Source organism: Equus przewalskii, chromosome 25, assembly GCF_037783145.1.
Source record: "Equus przewalskii isolate Varuska chromosome 25, EquPr2, whole genome shotgun sequence".
NCBI classification, from domain to species: Eukaryota; Metazoa; Chordata; class Mammalia; order Perissodactyla; family Equidae; genus Equus; species Equus przewalskii.
The window spans coordinates 46098508-46117538 of NC_091855.1; the positions used below are offsets into that span (position 1 = coordinate 46098508).

The 19031-nt window shown below is 55.6% G+C and overlaps 1 protein-coding gene and 1 long non-coding RNA gene across 14 annotated transcripts in view; one reads left to right on the forward strand and one right to left on the reverse strand.

Annotated features, from left to right (window-relative positions):
* Positions 1 to 35: 35 nt before the first annotated feature.
* LOC139079243 (uncharacterized) lies at positions 36 to 3774 on the reverse strand. 2 transcript variants are annotated; one of them, XR_011532679.1, is made up of 3 exons: positions 3591 to 3774; positions 2795 to 2927; positions 36 to 2196 (listed from the first exon to the last, which is right to left on the reverse strand). It is a non-coding gene; the product is annotated as an uncharacterized lncRNA (long non-coding RNA). The 2 variants fall into 2 exon arrangements; XR_011532678.1 differs by having other exon boundaries at positions 36 to 1998; positions 2732 to 2927.
* The window catches only part of MTA1 (metastasis associated 1), a 45986-nt gene continuing 30070 nt past the window's right edge, over positions 3116 to 19031 (forward strand). For 2 of the 12 annotated variants that reach the window (XR_011532675.1, XM_070592993.1), the window contains exon 1: positions 3823 to 4078. Coding sequence is in view for 6 of the 12 variants with exons in the window: in XM_070592993.1 (XP_070449094.1) it covers positions 4051 to 4078 (28 nt within the window). In the remaining 6 variants the exon portion in view is untranslated. Of the gene's footprint in view, positions 3311 to 3745; positions 4079 to 6890; positions 7027 to 8090; positions 8196 to 14895; positions 15231 to 19031 lie in introns of those variants that run through there. The other 10 variants (XM_070592996.1, XM_070592999.1, XM_070593002.1 and 7 more) reach the window with 9 other exon arrangements.

A 19031-nucleotide genomic window follows, 5' to 3' on the forward strand; every position in this document is an offset into this window, starting at 1 on the left:
GGCATGGGAATACAGAGTAAACCGAGAGCTACTCATTTCAAGTTAAAGACATTAATTTTAAGGTAAAACATGATTGCTGATATTTAATGAATGGTTCTTCACTCCAAGTTGAAGAGATTCTCCTAAGACTTTTTAGAAATTCCAAAAACATTAAGAGATGGGTGTCGTGTGCTTTTTCAGCAGCGGCCTCGGCTTCTGGCTCGGAATGGTGAAGAGCTGGCACCTATACGTCCGTCGCCCTGCCCGAGTGGGAGACATACTCCTGTGGCCTTGTGCCAGCAGTGTCTCATGCTTACTCCACAAGCTGTCACCTCCCAAGTGGTCCCCCGTGCAGGGAAGCCCGCCACGAGCTCGCCACTCAGAGTCTTTGTTTAACTCTCTCCTCATTGGCTGCATTGAAGGTCAGCTTTTGCCTTTTTAAAGAACTTTATTTCAGTGTTGCTGGCGAAATCAGGGCCAACCTGGTTTTTGTCCTTGTACGTGATGTGCTTTTCCTGAACGCCAGTTGCATTAATCCTTCAAGTACAGTCACTCTGGTATGATAGGCCTCAGTGTGGACCACACTCAGGCTTTCTGGAGTGTGGCTCAAGCCTTCCGCGCGTGGGGCCCCGTCGCTCAGGGACTTTCTGTGGCGCATCCCTGAGAGCTTTCCCCCTCTGCCTCATGCCAGCTTCCATGCCCTCCCATCGCCTGCCTCTTCTCTCACCCTCACCACACAACAGCCGAGGGATGCTTTTGGACAAAGTTCGGCTCAGGCCACTCAGAGCCCTCCAGTGTTGGAAAGCCAAAGTCCCCACGGGCCCCATCAGGCCCTGCCCAGGGATGCGGCCCCAAAGAGGGGCCCCTGTGCCTCTTGGCCTCCCGTGAGACTGCATGGGTCCCTCCTTGGCGGATGTCCTAACCTCTCTAAACAAACAGTGCCCCTCACTCTGACCCCCCAGTCCCCTTAGCCTCGGCATTTTGTCTTCCAAGCCCGTGACATCACCATCCATGATTTGTTCATTCTCTCTCCCCTCCTCCTGCTAGACTGCATACCCCCCAAGGGCAGCACTTGTCCCCCGACCTCGGCATCTCAACAGTGTGGCATGAAGTGGCGCTCAGGCAGTAACCGTGGAAGGAATTAGTGATTGTGGTCGTGGCTGGTCCTGCCCCGAGATGGTGTCCGGCCTTTCCGGTCGTGGTGATGGACATCCTGCCCCTGCTGTGGCCGACTTGCTCCAGCAGCTGTGTGACTCTGGGGAAAGGTGTCCCCTCAGCTCCTAGGTCTTGCTCTCATCCTGCTGTTGTGCCATCTCGTGTTTGAGCTTCTGATCACGGGTCTCATGTTATGAAGCTCCTACGACCTGCAGCGCTCCTGGGTGGTGTCGTGTGCTTCTTGAGCTGTACTTTCCTCTCTGCTGGGTTTTCATCCGCCCCTCGCTGCCTCCCTCCGCCTCCTCCGATGTTTTTCGTGTTGTTGAGTGCATGTGGTCGCCATGCCTTCTTACATGTCATTCCTCTTCCCACTGAGGAACTCTCTCCTGAATGTCTATTTGCTGTGCTACTAAATGGATGAATTTGTAAGTCTTTTTTGCAAATTATCTGAGGTCTGTTGACTTGCCTCTGAGCTGGTTTAAGAGCAGGGCACTGTATGCAATCCCCCTTTTTTTGGTTAGTCTGGAGATGGGGGAAAGCAGTTCAGAAACCAGCTGGAGGAGCTAGGCTCTGCGGTGTCTCCTGAGATTTTATTAAATGTCACTCTGCTCTGTGAGGGGCATATTCTTATCCCTGGTCGGGAGACTTGGAATTCAGATGGCTTCCCCGAGACACTGGACCCCAGTGGCCTCACTTCCCATGAAAGTCAGCCTTGACTGCCCGCTCTCCAGAAGCCGTTTCTCCTGCACCCTCCCTGGAGGAAGGAGAACAGCTCCATGCTTCAGCCTGCCCCTCTCTTCAGCTGGGGCAGGGCAAGAGTCCTCGCCAGGGTGCCATGTTCTCAGGTTGAAGCCCATCCTATTTCTGGGAGAGAGGCAGAAGCAGGCACTTTATGAAGCATGAAGTTTCTGGCTCTCTGTATGCTTAACAGCTGCCTAGGCATTTTTTGGTAGTTCTCACTAACTTTTTGGTCAGTTTGTTAGTTATTGGTGGAAGCAGATTTTATGCTGCAGCTTCATTGTCCTGATGAGGAGATGCCGGCCCCGACGTTAGGACAGGGGCCTGTGGGGAGGGAGGGAGACCATTCCCTGTGGGGGAAACTGCCTGAACATCATCAGCCCTTCCCCTGTATGAGCTCCTGCCCCTGCTGTCCCCTTCCAGCCACCATCAGTCACACTGTGGTTCCACACCCCTCAGCTCACCCTGGCTGCCCTTCCCAGCCAGCTCCTGGGAAAGATGGTGGCCCCGCTGCTAACCAATGGGCAGCTCCCTTTCTGGAGGCCAGGGCTGCTCGGCAGTATGTAGCGTTTGGCCCACTGCCCTCCTTGGACCCCCGTCTGGCTTTCACCCGAGCACACGCTCTGGGCTCCTGCCCACCTCCCTGGTCCCCTGGATGGAGCTGTTGGTGGTGGGGTTCCCTCTAGGCTCTGTGCCTGGGGGCCTCCCCCACCACTGTGGCATCCTGTGCTCAGCCCTGAATGCTCCCCTCCATGTCCCACAGGGATTTCCCTCAAACTAAACCGTCCTCCTGCAGCCACAGGCCTGCCCGATCTGAGCCAACAGGGCAGTAACCCACAGCGTTACTCAGACCAGCAACCTGGAGCCCCCGACACCTCCTTTCCCTTGGCCCCCAGCAGTGGTGTTGATCTTGGCTCCACACTTTGGCTGGGACACCTGCTTCTCTCCGTCTGGGATGCCACTCCCTCCACTTCATGCTCTTCTCAGCTGGGGGCACCCGGGCCACTGGTCTTGCTGGCTCCAAATGGTCATCAGACTCTCCACAATCCTTGGACCTTAAGCAACACACACACACACACGCACACGCACACACACAGATAAAAATTCTGAGGGCCAGGAAGGAGAAGCAGGTGCCTCACTCCACCCGGGGCTGGCCCTTCAGCCTCCCTGTCCTTTGGGCAGGGCACCCACCCCCCACTGCCCCCACTGGGTCGGGCCAGGTCAGTAAGGCCTGCTGGCCCCCAGTCTAGGTGGGACTTCCAGAGGGTGTTCTCTGGGCATAGGCACCTCCCTTCCTGTGGCCTTTTCATCAGGCCACAGTTCAAGGAGGCTGTGCCAGCTCAGGAACTTGCCCACATGGAGGTGGTATGGGGGCACCAGCACTGTCCCAGCACAGCCACGGGGCCTGGGCGGTGAGGGGCAGGGACAAAGACCTGGGGTGAGTGGAGAAGGCCAGGCCTGGAAGAGAGGTGTGGGGCAGGGTCATGGGGCCAGGGCTGGGCCACTGAGCCTCAGGGCCGTGGAGGACTTGGAGGACCCACCCAGAGCGAGGGCGTGTAGGAAAGAGGGGACGGGAGGCCCCGGAATGGACTCGGAAAGGCGTGGAGGGTGTAGCGAAGACCACCGCGGGAAGGGGCGCTGGGGATGCCGGCAGGACCCAGGAGTAGGGGGGCAGCGCGGGAAGGACCCACCTGGGAAGGAGCGACGGGAGGACTTACCCTGGAAGGGGCTCGGGGAGTACTTGCTTAGGGGGAGCAGGGACGGCGCACCCTGGAAGTGGCGCCCAGGGAGAACCACCATGGGGGCGCGGGGAGGACCCGGCTGCAGGGCGCAGGGCGCGGGACGCGCGCGGCGGCGGGTCGGGTAACGGCCCGCGCGGTGGGCGGTGGCGCCCGAGGCCCCTCCCTCCCTCCCCGCGGCCGCTCCTCCTCTTCCTCTCCCGCCCGCGCCGCGGCCCTCGGTCCCTGCGCGGCCTCGGCGGCCTCGGCGGCGGCGGCGGCGGCGGCAGCAGCGCGGCCCCTTTAAACCGCCCGCCCGCCCGCCCGCGCCCCCGCCCGCCCCGCGCCCCCGTCCCCGTCCCCGTCCCTGTCCCCGCGCCTCCATTTTCCAGGCCGCCGCGCCGAGCCCCGCGCCCCGCCCGGCCCAGCCCGCGGCCCCCGCCGCCGCCGGCCTCCGGACATGGCCGCCAACATGTACAGGGTCGGAGGTAAGGCCGCCCGCCGTCCACCCGCTGCCGCCTTTATGCGCCGCCTGCGCCGCGGCCCCGGCCCCGCGCGGCCCCGGCCCCGCCATCCCCGTCCCCGCCGGCCCCGTCCCCCCGCCATCCCCGCCGGACCCTCCCCGCCATCCCCGTCCTCACCGAGCCTGGTGCCCCCGCCATCCCCACCGGCCCCTCCTCAACATCCCCCCGGTACCCACCGGGCCCCCCATCTCCGCCATCTGCCGGCCCCCCGCCATCTCACCTCCCCGCCAGGCCTTGGTCCCCAAACCGCCGCCCCGCGGTCTCGCCATCCCCGCACCTGGTCCCCTCTGTCCGCCTGTCCCGGCCTCCCCCATTTTCTTCTCATCCCCCTTCCCCCTCCCTCTCCGCACGGCCCCCCCCATCGGCCCACTTCTGGTCCCCTCCCTCCACCTCTGCACCCCTCCCCCACTGCAGGCCCGCTTGCCGGGCCATCCTTCTTCCTATCCCAGAGCCCCTACCGGTTTTTTCTGCACCCCGACCCCTGCCTCCTACTCTTCCCACTCCATCTTTCCTGAGCCGCCTGTTCTTCCATCACTGTCTCTGCCCTGGCCGTGCTCGCCCCAACCTGAAATGGCCCCTTGGGCTGTTCCCAACTGGGGCCAGCGGATAGTAGTGGCTGAGCTGGGTCTCAGAGAGGCGGGGGCTCTGCCCACCTGTTGGGGGCCAAGCGTGTGGCCTGTTGGGCCCCAGCAGAGGAGCTTGGGAAGCGCTGGCAGGCTGGAGCATCCTTTTGGGCCTGGCCGGCAGGAGAGCCTGGGGCCTGTTGGGATCCCCATTCCCCAAGCAGGAGCACATGGCCTTGGGAAGTGCTGGCTGCTGTCCAGGGAACAGGAGTTTAGGGACCATTGGGGTGTGGAGTCTCCACCAGGCCATGGATGGGGACTCCCCTCTGGGGATGGGGAACCTCATGTGTGGGCCGCATTCCTCTTTTGGAGTCCAGGGGCGCCTGAGAGCTGCCGCTTGGGTGGGGTGTGTGCTTGGGCACTTTCCCCAGCAGGAGTCCCTTGCCGGGTCCTCAGCAGCCTGTGGTCACCCTGAGCATGCTTCTAAGGCACCCCTAAACTTTTCACGGCCTCCCATCACCCCACCCCAGCAGAGAGGTGCTTTGCAAGGATTTGCTAGAGGCAGGCAACCCCCTCCCGCCCCCGGCCTAGGTTGGGGTTTGCTGAGCTGGCTGGGGCCCTGGAGGGCTTCCTCCCCAGACTTTTTCTCCTGCTTGGGCCCCAGGAAGCCCCTGGCTTTGGGCCTTGCCCCACTTTGGAGGGCAGGGGCTCCGAGAGGCTGCGCCCCTGGTTTTCCTTGGGTTCTGAGGTGGTCCTCAGTTGGCTCCCCCACAGCGAGGTGGGATGCTGTTGCTGCCTGCCCCATTCCAGCAGTGCCCACCCTCTCTGAGGCTTCCAGACACTCACTCGCCCACCTTCAATGAAGTACGTCAGGGCCAAGAACAGTGCCAGCCTTGCTCTTAAGTCACCTCAGTCTACCCCCTTCCCTGGCCAGCTGACCTCCAAGTGCCTGAGACATGCGTCTCCATCCAGCCAGGCCCAGCCTTGTGCCCAAGGTCAGTGGGCACACCCACATCTGTACAATGGGTCAGCACAGCACCTGCCTGGCCGTGGGGCTCTCTGCTGCACCCTCGTGCTCAGGGGCAGTCACAGGAATGGGGCCTGCCTGCTGTTTAGCACCAGGGCCCTGTGGGGAGCAGGCATGGGTGCAGGGCCTTGCGAGGGAGGCCCATTAGTCTCCCAGCCTTGGAGCTGGTAGTCCTGGGGGGAGGGGGGAGTGTCAGCCCTGGACGTCCTTCCTCAGCACACCGCTAGGGAGGGCGCCCTCGCAGCTGCCCGTGGCCCCCACTGCCCCGAACCCCTGGAGACTAACTCACCTTCCTCCATCCCCACAGCCCTGAGTCCCTCAGCCTCTGCCCCACCCCCAACTGAGGCAGCCGCCCTTCCTCATGCTGCCCTCCCTGCACGCACCCCCCTGAACCCCCTTTCTGCAGTGCAGACCCCTCTCCTGCCAGGCATGAGCCCCCCATGGGCTGCCTGTGCCGGAAGTTCTCTCTCACCTGGTGGAGGGCTCCCACCTGCCCTGGGCCCCTCGTCCTGCCTGCCCCTCCAGCATGCCTGTGCCCCGTTGACTTCACCCAGCCAGAAGCCCCTCTGCAGGCACCGTCTTACCCTCCCATCCCCAGGGCTGCGGCTTCTGGCCCTGATGTGAGTTGGCGTGGCATGTTGAATAAGTGAGGGACGATCACCAGAACAGAGGCACCCAGCTTCTGGATGGAGATGCAAAGCCGAGGGAGAGACAGTGGGGAGAGGCAGGGGGGTGGGCTGTGGACCCCGGGCATCGTCCACCCCACTGAGGGCTGGAGGCCCTAAGGTGGCAGTTGCTGTGCCTTCACTGCCCCCCACCCCCGGCACTTCTGCCAGTCCCTGCCTCGTGGGCTGGGGGCTCCAGCAGGACCCGCAGTGTGCCTGCTTGTTGAGACTGGTGCCAGAGGGAGCCCTCCCTGATCCCCCCAGGCCATGGGCCCCCTGGACCCCAACTCATCTTCTCTGGGCCTCCTGTCTGGCTGTGAACTCAGTGGGGGCCTGGCCATCCCAGACCTTGCCATACATTAGTTTCCTCGCAGTGTGGACAAGGATCTCTGTGTCCTGCAGGGGCTCCTCTAGGGGAGGCCTGGCCTGCCCCAAGTCTGCACATCCCCTCTCTTAGGGGGTCCACTCAAGTCCCTTTTCCAGGGCTCTGGGTCATTTGCGAATGGTGCTTCACAGGCGTGACTGCAGGCTTCCACTCAGCTGCCTGTCGGTTCCTGTAGAAGAAACTTCACTTACCCGGTTTTTGGACAGAAACCCGAGGCACCGGCCCATGGGTCCTGGCAGGGCCCGTGGTCATGGTGGGCTGTGTGTTGGCAGGTTAGCATCCTGTCCCGAGGTGCTGCTTGCTTGGGGATGGGGCGTCTAGGTTTTTCAGGCCACAGACACAGGAAGTGTGCCCCCCTCTCCCTGAGCCGCTTGCCACCTGGGGCTTGGCCGGGTCTAAGCAGCCTGCCCTGGCCTGCAGGGTGCTGAGCAGTAGAGTCTGGGAGGTGACACCCGAACAGAGCTCTTTACACAGGTGCCACCTTCAGCAAGGACAAGTACAGGACACTAGCTAAATCTGAATTTTGGATAAACAGTTTTTTAGCATAAGTATGTCCTAAATATTGTGTGGGATATACTTATCCTAGAAAGTTCTTAGCAGAAACCCAGCGTTATCTGGGTGTCCTGCATTTTACCTGGCAGGCTGTTCCAAGGCCCTGCCAGGATGTCTGAGCAGGGTGAAGGCGTGGTTGTGGCTTTGTGCCAGCTGACCAGCTGGGTGGAGTGGGTCAGCCTGGGAGGAGCAGGGCCTGGTTCTCCCCAGGGAGGTGACCTGGCCGTGGACAGAGGCCTTCTGTCAGCAGTGTGGCAGGCAGGCGGGGCCTGGACTTGGGTGACAGGGTCAGGGTCCAAGACCTCTGCTCCTCTGGGTTCTGTCCCGTCAAGGGGCTAGGTGGGTTTCCAGAACCAGCTATGGGCTGAGGGCACCATGGCAGGATTCTTCTGCTCTCTGTGCATTTAATGCAAAGATGATCAATAATGTTTCAGAACAGAAAAGCAGAAGTCAGTGCCTGTGAGCCGCCCTGCAGCACAGTGACTGTTCGGGGCGTTTGGCTTCATAATTGACAGCCTGTAACCATCTCCTCTCAGGTTTTTTTTTTTTTTCTTTCATCACAAGAAGTTAACACCCATTCTTTTGGATAGGTTTTTTTTTTAAAATTTTTTTTGTTTTTTTTTTTTTGAGGAACATTAGCCTTGAGCTAACATCCATGCCCATCTTCCTCTACTTTACATGTGGGACGCCTGCCACAGCATGGCTTGCCAAGCGGTGCCGTGTCTGCACCTGAGATCCGAACCGGTGAACCCCGGGCCGCCGAAGTGGAACGTGCGAACTTAACTGCTGTGCCACCGGGCCAGCCCCTGAATAGTTTGCTTTTTAAAAATCGTACTTTAAAAAGGTGGCAGGAATACCCCTGTCCTTCTAGGCAGCTGCCGGTGTTAAGGTGCGTCCCCTCCTGCTGTCCCTTCTCTTTTGGGGCAGCATCTTACCTGCCCTCAGTTTCGTGCCCTGCTGCCTGCATTTACGTCACGGATCCTGTCCTGTTGGCAGAAGTGCCTGTCTCCTTCTTTTGTTTAATTTAAACTTTGACGGGTAGGATGTTCACACACATGAAAACTCCAGACTTGTGAAGGGCCGGCAAGGAGGTGCCCGGGGACCCACTGTGAGCAGGGGTGCCACGACGGCCTCCGGGCTGCGGGGGGCACCGCCTTCACCCACCCTCAGTTGCCCTGCCAGAGAGGTCTGCTGGGCTGAGGCGGGCCAGCGCCTGCCTTTGGCCTTCCTTGTTGCTTTGAGAGAAAAATCTGGCCGTTAAACTCTTGGATTAATGAAAAAAGAAGCTGTTGATCAGGGATGTTGGAGTAAATGGTCCAAAGAAGCAAATGCCTGCCTCCCGGAGCCCACAGGGCGGAGCGGTGCCGTTCCCACCGGGAACCCCGCGTGTCTGCCTGGCCTTCCCGGGGTCCTGCTCAGCAGCTGGCTCAGCTACGTGTGGACGTGGGTGCCTCTGCGGTCAGGAGCGAGGGCCGCTTGGGTGAGGATGGCCGTGGGGTCCCCCTCTTCCCGGGCTGCCTCCAGCTGAAGTTGGGGTGCACCCACCTGGATTTGGGCCAGGTCCCGCTGCGGTCTGTTGCTCCCTAGGAGGAACCCACCTTTCAGTGCGCCAGCATGCCTTCTCTCAAGAATTTGATGTTCTAAAAGATATCCTGTTTTTCTGCCCAGGACCCTCGTATGCCTCTCTGTCCCCACCTGCACCCCCTGTCTTCAGGCAGCGGGCAGGCCCACTGCTGATGGGCACAGGGCACAGGCTTCCTGGGGCTCCCAAGGGCCCCACGCATGGACGGAAGAGGGGTGCTGATGCTGTCCTCACAGCTGCTGAGGGTCTGGGCTGGGAGGGTCTCTGATGGGTGCAACTGCCAGCGTCAAGGTGTGGCCCTTGGGGAGGGCCTGGTGGGCAGGCCTGCTGGGAGGGTGGCCCTTGGGCTGCGCCCTTTGGATGCCCTCAGGAGCCTGCCTGCCTTCTGCTGGGTGCCTCCAGTCCCTTGCGTCCATGCTGCAGCTGGCAGATGCCCATGGGTGCCGCTTGCCCTCCACATGCTCTCTGGGGTCCTCTTACACTTCCTAGTTTCTTGGGGCCATTGGGGCCTCATTCCTCCTTGTTGGTGGGACATGGGTTGGAGCTGCACCTTCTCATGGGGGTGTTGTGTGAGAGCCAGGTCCCTGGTGTCTGCCTGCCTTCCTGGGCTCTACAGCACCTCTCTGAGCCTCTTCTGGGCTGTCCCCCCAGCTGTGTGGTCCATGGCCTGCCTTAGGAGATGATCCCCTAAGGAGCGGATCTGCTTAAGACTGCTTAGCGGCTTCCGCGGTGTGGAGGGTCAAGTCTGAGCGCCTTAGAGGCCCTATAATCTGGCCCTGCCCCCTGTGCCTTTGGGTTCTGCTGCGTCCTCTGCCCTGCGGCCCGAGGAGCTTGGAGTGCCCTTCGCAGCCCCCCAGCATCACCCTCACGAGTGGGTCCTGGCTCTCTGTTGTAGTTACGCAGGGGGCCCGGCGGGCTCAGGACCCCAGAGTCTTCTGGGTGACGAGGGGCTCTGTGTGTGTGTAATCGTGATGACCTAGGTGCAGGGCTGTGCGCCTCAGGTGTGAGCAGCTCAGGGCGGCAGTCCCCACGGGGATCCCTGCCCTCTGCAGGGCAGGTCCAGGGGCCACGCGGCTCTCCTGGGGTCCGTCTGTAGGCGCCAGGCAGAGTGAGCTCCTTGGGCTGCTGTGGGCCCAGTGTAGGGGATGTAGGGGTCACCTTTCCTGTGGCTGTGTGAGAGGGCGGCCACATCCCACATGAAGGGACCAGGGTCAGTGCGGTCAGTCTTGGGTGGACGTGCTCCTGTGGAAACAGCATGAGCCTAAAGGGCTGTCCATATGGTCAGTGTCAGAGTCAGCGGTGGGCCTTCTCTGGGGCTGACGGGGACAGTTTTGGAGGAGGGGAGTGTTCTGTCCCTTCATCCAGCAGCCATGTTCAGAGGAACCCGGGGACACCTGTGGCACTCGGGCCCCGGTGCCCAGCGGGGGCCCTGGCCCTCCAGCCACCTGCACAACAGGACGTCAGCCTCCGTCACGGGCTGCAGCCCTTCAGGGAGGCTGGCCCTTGGGTCGTCGGCCTCTTCCACCCTGGCAGGGTCTGGTCTCCATCCTGTCTCTTGGTACCCTAGCCCAGTGGGGTGTGTGGGTGGGAGGCCTGGTCGGGGGATGGAGCCATGGGCAAGGACAGAGGGGGAGGATGCCAGCCTGAGGGTGGGCCAGCCTCTGGGCTTGCAGAGGTGCCCGGGTTTGGCAGGTGAAAGTACTGGCAGGACCCCTGGGCAGTATTTGGGACATGCATCAAGTTTCTCTGGGCATCCTGCGCTGAAAGCTGTGTTCCCCGGGCCGGCTCTGCCCTGGTGGGGTGTTGGCCTCTTGGAGCTGGCTCGAGGGTGCAGCTTGGGCTACTGGCTCCTGCTTGTGTTTTTCTTGATTCCATCCCCAAATCCGAAAAGAGAAAAGTGCTCAGCTTGTGCGTGGCTGCACTCCGGTGCTCATCCGTCCCACCGTGGATGAACAAGGCGGGAGCTGGTGGGAGTCGGTTCTGGAGGGATTCTGATGAATGGGGCGTGGCAGGTGGCAGGCCAGGGAGCTGGTCCATTTGCAGCAGTCTGGGGGCGTCACTGCCGCGCAGCTTGGCCGTCCACGATATAGCGTGTTCTTATGGGGCCTCCTTTTGTCCCCACCTGGTTCCTTGTGGCCCCTGTCCCTGCGAGCCAACGCTCATTGCTGTGACTGCTCTGCCTCACTCGCTCCTGGTGCTCCTATAGTCCTTCCTTGTTACTCATTACAGATTCTGGATTTGCGAATCCACCAACGTTGATTCATAACCCCAAATCAGTACGTGTGGTGCCTTCATGGTCATTTGCGGACATGCACAGAGCAGTGAGAACTGAGTCCCCCGACGCACATGTCCCCAGCTGAGGGGAACAAGGGGACACTGTGTCTTCTTGTTTCATGTCATACTATAAATGTGTCCTCCTGGTCTATTTAGTACCATATTTTCTGCACTTTGGTGCTTTCTTTTGGAGATTTTGCTGTTTAAAATGGCCCCAGGCCTGGTGCTGCAATGCCGGCCAGCGTTCTCAAGCCCAGGAAGTCCAGGCTGGGCCTCATGGGAAAACACCTATGTCGGGCGAGCTTCCCGCAGCGTGAGTTGGAGGCTGCTGGCCGTGAATTGGATGTGGATGCATCTGTACTGACTAAGGTGTCTGAACAGAAGCACTGAATGAGGCGGTCTTGATGGGCTGATGGAAGTGTCATGCCCAGAGGCTGGCAGGACCTGACCCTCTTTCCCCAGGAGCGATGGCCCCATACTCGCTAACTCAGTGTTAGCGGTGACTCTGTAGAATATAATTGCCGTGGCTAATGAGGGTGGGCCCTGTGTGTTTTAAGTTTAGAGTCAGGTGTATTGACACACTCTTCACGGTTAATCCCTTTCCTGGTTCTTTGACTCTGACCTATGTGCACAGTTGTGTAACCGCTGCAGTCCTGAGAACATCCCCACAACGCCACAGTTTCCTTTTTGCCCTTTTGTAGTCAGCCCCTCCCTCACCTGCACCACTGTCTTGTCTCTGTTCTTCCCATTTTCCCTGTTGGCAGGTGCCACATAAGTGGAGTCACAGGGTGCGCAGCCTCAGTCTGGCTTCTGTCTCTGAGTGTGATGCGTTGGAGGTTCGTCCCTGTGTCAGGACTTCGTTCGTTTTGCTTGAATGGACGTACCACAGTTTATCCAGCAGTGGTGGACACTGGGGTTTCTCTTAGTCCCTTCAGGCTGCTGTAGATGGGGTGGCTTATAAACAGCGGAAACCTATTTCTCGCTGTCTGGAGGCTGGAGGTCCAAGACCAAGGCTCCAGCAGATTCAGTGACTGGTGAGAGCCCACTTCCTGGGCGGGGGATCGCTCTGGGCTCCCTTTTATAACGACACTAATCCTGTTTTCCAGGGCTCCGCCCTCATGACCTAGGCGCCTCCCACGGCCCCGCCTCCTAATGCCATCACCTGGGTGAGGACTTCAGCGTGAGCTTTGGAGGGCCACAGACATTCAGATCATAGCCGAGTGGTTTCCAGTGTTTGGGGATTGTGGGGAAAGCAGCTGTAAATACCTGTGCTCCGATTTCTGTGAGGACGTACGGTCTTATTTCTCGTGGGTAAAAATACCCAGGAGCTAGGTTGCTTGGTCGAACTGCAAGTATATATATGACTTCATGAGAAGCTGTCAAATTATTTTCCACTGTACCGTTTTGCGTTCCTGTGTTCCCCTTCCTCCGTATCCCCACCAGCCCGTGAGCTTGTCGGTTTTTGTCCTTGCACAGTATTCTGCTGGTGTGCGGGCCATCTCATTAGAGTTTTAATTTGTATTTCTCTAATGATAAAGTATTGTTGAGCATCTTTTCATGTCTTTATTTCCCATCCACGGATCTTTGGTCAAGTGTCTGCACAAATCTTTTGCCCAGTTTTTAGAATTGGATCAGAACTTAGTGTTGAGTGGTGAGAGTTCATTTTATGTTCTGGATTTCAGTTCTTTATCAGATATGTTTTGCAAATTTTTCTCTTTTATAACCTGTGCGTTTTGTGTATCTACAAAATCTACTTAACCCAAGGTCACTAACATTTTATCCTGTTTGCCTGTAGAATTTTTTTTTTTTTTTTGCTGAGGAAGATTAGCCTTGAGCTAACATCTGTGCCCATTTTCCTCCACTTTATGTGGGGGTCACCACCACAGCATGGCTGAGGAGTGCTGTAGGTCTGTGCCTGGGATCTGAACCCGCAAATCTGGGCTGCTGAAGTGCACCATACTTAACTTAACCACTATGCCACAGGGCCAGCCCCTCTTCTAGAATTTTTATAGTTTTGGGTTTTACTTTTAAGTTTATGATCCATTTTAAGTTAATTTTTGTGTGAGGTAATAGTTAAGGTTCCCTCTCTTTTTTTTGGCATACGAATGTCCAGTTGTTCCTGTACCATTTCTTAAAATTTTGCCTCCTCTGCCCACTGAGCACCATCTTTGTCAAATCAGTTTGCCGTGTGTCTGTGGTTGTATTTGTTGGCTTGATTCTTTTCCGTTGATACGTGTCTATACTTCTGCCAATACAAACTGTTTTGATTACCGTAACTTTACAGTAAATTTTGAAATCAGGTGGTTTGAAGCCTCTGGCTTTTGTTTTTTTTCCAGATTGTTTAGCCTATGCTTGTATCTTAGATTTCCTGTATAAAGCTCAGAATTAGCTTATTGGTTTCTGCATAAAAAAAAAATAGTGGCATTTTGATGAGGATTGTGTGGAAACCATCGTCTAGATCAGCTGGGGGAGGGTTGACATCTTAACCAGTGCTGAGTCCTCCCATGCAGGGATTGGCACGCTGCGGCCCACGGCCTGTTTTTGAATGACTCATGAGCTAAGAATGGTTTTTACATTTTTAAATGGTTGAGAAAAAAATCAAAAGAAGAATACTTTACCACACATGAAAATTGCATGAAATTCAAATCTCAGTGCCCATAAATAAAGCTTTATTGGCATACAGCCTTGCTAAAGCATTTACATATGTTCTCTGGCTACTTTTGAGTGACGCTGGTGGGGCTGAATGGTCGGAGCGGAGCTCATCTGGGGTGCTGCGCTCACCACGGTCCCTTTGACACAGTCGCGGTGTGTCTGCACTTTGCGGGCCACCTGTGTCGCGTTTCCTTGACATCCCCCCACGTGGAAACAAGAGAGAGTGAACTTTGAATGTTGTAGTTTGAAGGCACAACGGCATCTGCATCATTCTGTAATGACTGAGTTGGCAAAGCATCGTTTATTATCTGATGACACTGTAGCTGTGCTAAGGGAATACAGTATGTGTCGGCCCTGCCCCAGGGGACGAAAACGGTCAGAAAAGGTAGAAAATTTAAATCACAACTGAACTTCTCAAAAATAAATGAAAAAGAGACTACCATCGAAGTTTCCGAGTAACTTATTTATCAGCCAAGCAAGGATAGCCACTCACTGTGGTGACGAAATGAGGTCACGTTTGATTGAAGCGCCAGAGACATGTGTCCGGAGGAAATAAGCTTTGTAAGACAATTGGGGCACCACATCAACACCAACAGAGACGAGGCAGAGGTCTGGGCTTGTTTCCCCGGCTCTCCGTTAGTCAGCAGGTGCTGCCTGTACTGCTCAGTTGTTCCTTCGAGGCCTCGGCGGTGAGTGTGAAGTCACTGAAGAGGAGCCTCTGTGAAGTCTGCGTGGACCGAGTACACCAAGAATATTTTCAAAGAAGTTGGGAAAACACTAATTTAGTGCAAACTGAAGTGGAATCTGCTAAGATGCTGTGATGGTTGATTTTATGTGTCAGCTGGACTAGGCTCAGGGAGGCCCGGATAGCTGGTAAGATGTTATTTGTGGGTGTGTCTGTGAGGGTGTTTCTAGAAGAGATTAGCACTTGCGTCAGGGGCCTGAGTAAAGGTCTGCCTCCCCACAGTGGATGGGCATTGCCCAAGCCATCGAGGCCCCTAGTAGGACGGAAAGGCTGAAGAGGGGTAGGTTCTTGCCCTCTCTTTCTGAGCTGGGATTCTCCTGTCTTCGGATGTTGCAGCTCCTGGTTCCTAAGCCTTCGGACCCCTGGACTTAGACCTGCAGCCCCCAGGCCTCAGGCCTTTAGACTCAGCGTGGATTACACCAGCAGCTCTCCTGGTTCCTAAGCCTTCGGACCCCTGGACTTAGACCTGCAGCCCCCAGGCCTCAGGCCTTTAGACTCAGCGTGGATTACACCAGCAGCTCTCCTGGTTCCTAAGCCTTCGGACCCCTGGACTTAGACCTGCAGCCCCCAGGCCTCAGGCCTTTAGACTCAGAGTGGATTACACCAGCAGCTCCCCTGGGCCTCCAGCTTGCAGAGGGCAGGTTATAGGACTTCTCAGCCTCCATAACCACGTGAGCCAGTTCTTATAATAAACCCCTCTCTAATTGGTTCTGTTTCCCTGGAGAACCCTGGCTAACACAGATGTGTTGCAAATGATTGTGATAAACCGTATGGATCAGAAAAGGGCGGACTGGCCTGGTGGCACAGTGGTTAAGTGCACGTGTTCTGCTTCGGTGGCCTGGGATTTGCCAGTTTGGATCCCAGGTGCAGACATGGCACCGCTTGGCAAGCCATGCTGTGCTGCCGTCCCACATATGAAGTAGAGGAAGATGGGCACGGATGTTAGCTCAGGGCCAGTCTTCCTCAGCAAAAAGAGGAGGATCGGCAGCAGATGTTAGCTCAGGGCTAATCTTCCTCAAAAAAGAAAAGAAAAGGGCTTGGCTGGACAAATTTACAAGGCTTGTGAAAATGCAAGGTGTTAATGCCTCTGGTTACCTGTCGTATTACCTGTTAGCAAGCACTTTGTGGAAATATTTGAATCTGTCATGCCTTATCAAACCAGCTGGGTCAACAGCAAACTTCATTTGACCTCATGAACTGAACTATCATCAGTTCTGTGAATTTTTTTATCAGAAATAGAAGCTGAAGCTGACTGGGGCCAGCTGGTGGTGCAGCGGTTAAGTTCACATGGTCTGCTTTGGTGGCCTGGGGTTCGCCAGTTCGGATCTCTGGTGTGGTCCTATGCGTCACTTGTCAGGCCACACTGTGGCAGACATCCCACATATAAAGTAGAGGAAGATGGGCACAGTATTAGCTCAGGGCCAGTCTTCCTCAGCAAAAAAAGAGGAGGATTGGCAGCAGATGTTAACTCAGGGCTAATCTTCCTCAAAAAAAAAAGAAAGAAAGAAAGAAAAAACAAATAGAAGCTGAACGTCTCGACTTGCCTTACCATGCAGCAGCTTGATGGTGTAGCAGTGGTTAAATTTTATTATAATTTCTTGAACTCAGGGTGCAAACTGAAATTTTTTGGAATGAGAGGAGCCACTCCCAGCCACCATTATCAAACACTGAATGCCTTTGAAAGTTAGTTTTTGCTGCATACTTGACAATGGTCCTTCATGAATTTGTCTGAAAATTGCATGAAAAAGCGCTTAATGCAAAGCTTATACTGTGGTTAAGTCATTTTGGTGACAACGAATGTTGTCTGAGTCACAAACTGCTTTATATGGTTCCCTTACGGTCGAAACAAGGAACAAGGAGCACGGCCTCGTTCCGACCCATGCTGGCAGCGGGCGCATTTCCCGAGCTCAGACTGCAGTTCCAGCGCCGCTTTCTGGACCTCAGTGTGAGTGCGAAGGGATCTCCATGTTTCAAAATCCACTGAGCTGTGTGGAGGAGCTCCCACCCACCCTTCACTGGAGAGCGGTAGACTGGGCTGCAATTGCGTGCTGTGGTTCAGGGTCCCCGGGACCCTCCTCAAGTTCAGTATTTGCTGGAATGACTCACGGAACTGAAAAGCAGTTATGCTCATGGTTACAGTTCATGAGGACAAAAGGATACAGACCCAAGTCAGCAAAAGAAACGCATATGTCAGGGTCCAGGAGAGACCAGTGCAAGCTCCCAGTTGGCCTCGCCCAGTGGAGTTGTGGACAGTGCTTAATTCTCTCGGCCACCGCACGTGACAATACACACGCAGTGATGCTTACCTGAGCCTTGGCGTCTGCTGGTTTGTCCCAGATGAGTCGTGTGGTCGTGGCTGGCTTTAGTTGCCCAGGTTACTGCCGTCCGGCAGTCACATCCCCAGGTACGTGAAGACCGTTGTCGGGCAGCAGAGTCCAGGGGCTTTGAGGTTACCTCCCGGAAGCGGGTCAAGGGCCAAACACTTCTTCGGAAGGTATAGGGTGTGGACAGCCCAGACCTGCTGTTAACCCTGTACTGCACGTATCCAGAGAGAAATGTGATAGAGTTTAGGAAATACCTTCCAAGTGATGAATATGCTCCGTTAACATTATACCCTTGTAGGGGCCGGCCTGGTGGTGCAGCGGTTAAGGTCGCACATTCTGCTTCTTGGCAGCCCGGGCTTTGCTGGTTCAGATCCCGGGTGTGGACATGGCACCTCTTGGCAAAAGCCATGCTGTGGTAGGTGTTCCACGTATAAAGTAGAGGAAGATGGGCACGGATGTTAGCTCAGGGCCAGTCTTCCTCAGCAAAGAGAGGAGGATTGGCAGCAGATGTTAGGGCTGATCTTCCTCAAAAAAAAAAAAATTATACCGTTGTAGTTAGAGGTCAGTCTTTGGCTGTACCCATTGGCATGGAAGGACGTTCTCAGATGAGGCATGTAGGATCGCATCACAGATGAGCATGCACAGGGGGACAGACGTTTGCTGTTGATTTTGATGACAGCGAATGCTGACTTCGAACCCCAGTGAAGCATAATGCCCTCCCCTAAAATAGAATCCAGTTCTTCTAACTCGTAGACCCATGTTATTACAAAAGCTTGCACTCAATTATTGTTTTAATTTAAGTTCATCAGTAAAAAGTTTGTGGCAGTACGTTACGTTAGTACCTACGTGATATCCTCGGTGAAGTATTTACTGTCTGGCCCTTTACTGAAAACGGTTCCCACCCTGTGTTCTAATACACAACACCTTACGTGTTACTGTTTATTGAGATCTTCGTTGGTTTTTCTGACCAGTGTTTTGTAGTTTTCAGCATGTAGATCTTTGCACAGAACTTCTGATCTTTAAAGATCTGTAGACAGTTTATTAAATTGATACTCAAGTATTGGATGTTTCTTGGAGCTTTCTACATGCTATTTTGTATCCTCTGACCTTGCTAACCCTCACTCTTTACTTTTAATAGCTTTTCTGTAGACTGAGAATTTCCGTGTAGACAGTCACGTCATCCTGCATGTAGAAAGTTTTACCTCTTCCTTCCCATCTGGATGCCATTCGTTCCCTTGTTTCCTCCTCGCACTGACTGGGGCCTCTAAGGTGAACGGCAGTGCAGAGAGTTGACATCCTTGCTTCCTTCCTGATTTTAGGGGAAGGCATCCAGTGTCATCATCAAGTATGACGTTAGCTGTAGGTGTTTCGTAAATGCCTTTTATCGGGTTGAGGGAGTTCCCTTTAACGCCTGGTTTGCTTAAGAGTGTGTATCAGGAATATGTGTTGGATTTTGTCCAATCTTCTCCTGCTTCTATTGAGATGGTCATGATTCTTTATTCTCTTGATGCAATTTTCGATGTTGAGCCAACCTTGTATCCCCAGATGAATCCAGTGGTGGAGATTTATTAGCCTTTTTATGTGTTGCTAGCTCCGATTTGCTGTGTTTTGTTGAGAAGTTCTGCATCTGTGTTCATGAGGGATGTTGCCCCGTGGGTTTCTTGTGATATCTTTGTCTGGTTGTGGTATCGGTGTGATGCTGACCTCGTGAGCCGGTCGGGGAGTGTTCTCTCCTCTTCTGCTTTTGAAAGAGTTGATGTGGACTTGGTGTTAAATCTTCCTTAAATGTTTGGTGGGACTCCCCAGTGAAGCCATCGGGCCTGGAAGGGTTTTTCTTTCTTTCTTTTTCTTTCTGGTTGTTGTTGGGAGGTTTTCATCTGTGAATTCAGCTTCTCTAAGAGGTGTGGGGTGGCCTGTCGCTTCCTGGGTGAACTTTGGTCCTTCATGTCTTTCAAGCTCTTGGTCTGTTCCTTCCAAGTTGTCCTACTGACTGGTCAAGCTGACGTACGTCCCTCCTGCTATTCTCACGGCCGCAGGACGTGCGCTGATGTCCCCTCTTGCGTTCCTGGTGTTGGTTCTGTGTGGCTTCTCTCTTTTTTGTCAGCCTGGCCTGAGGTTCTTCGATTGTTTGATTGCTGGATTGTTTTA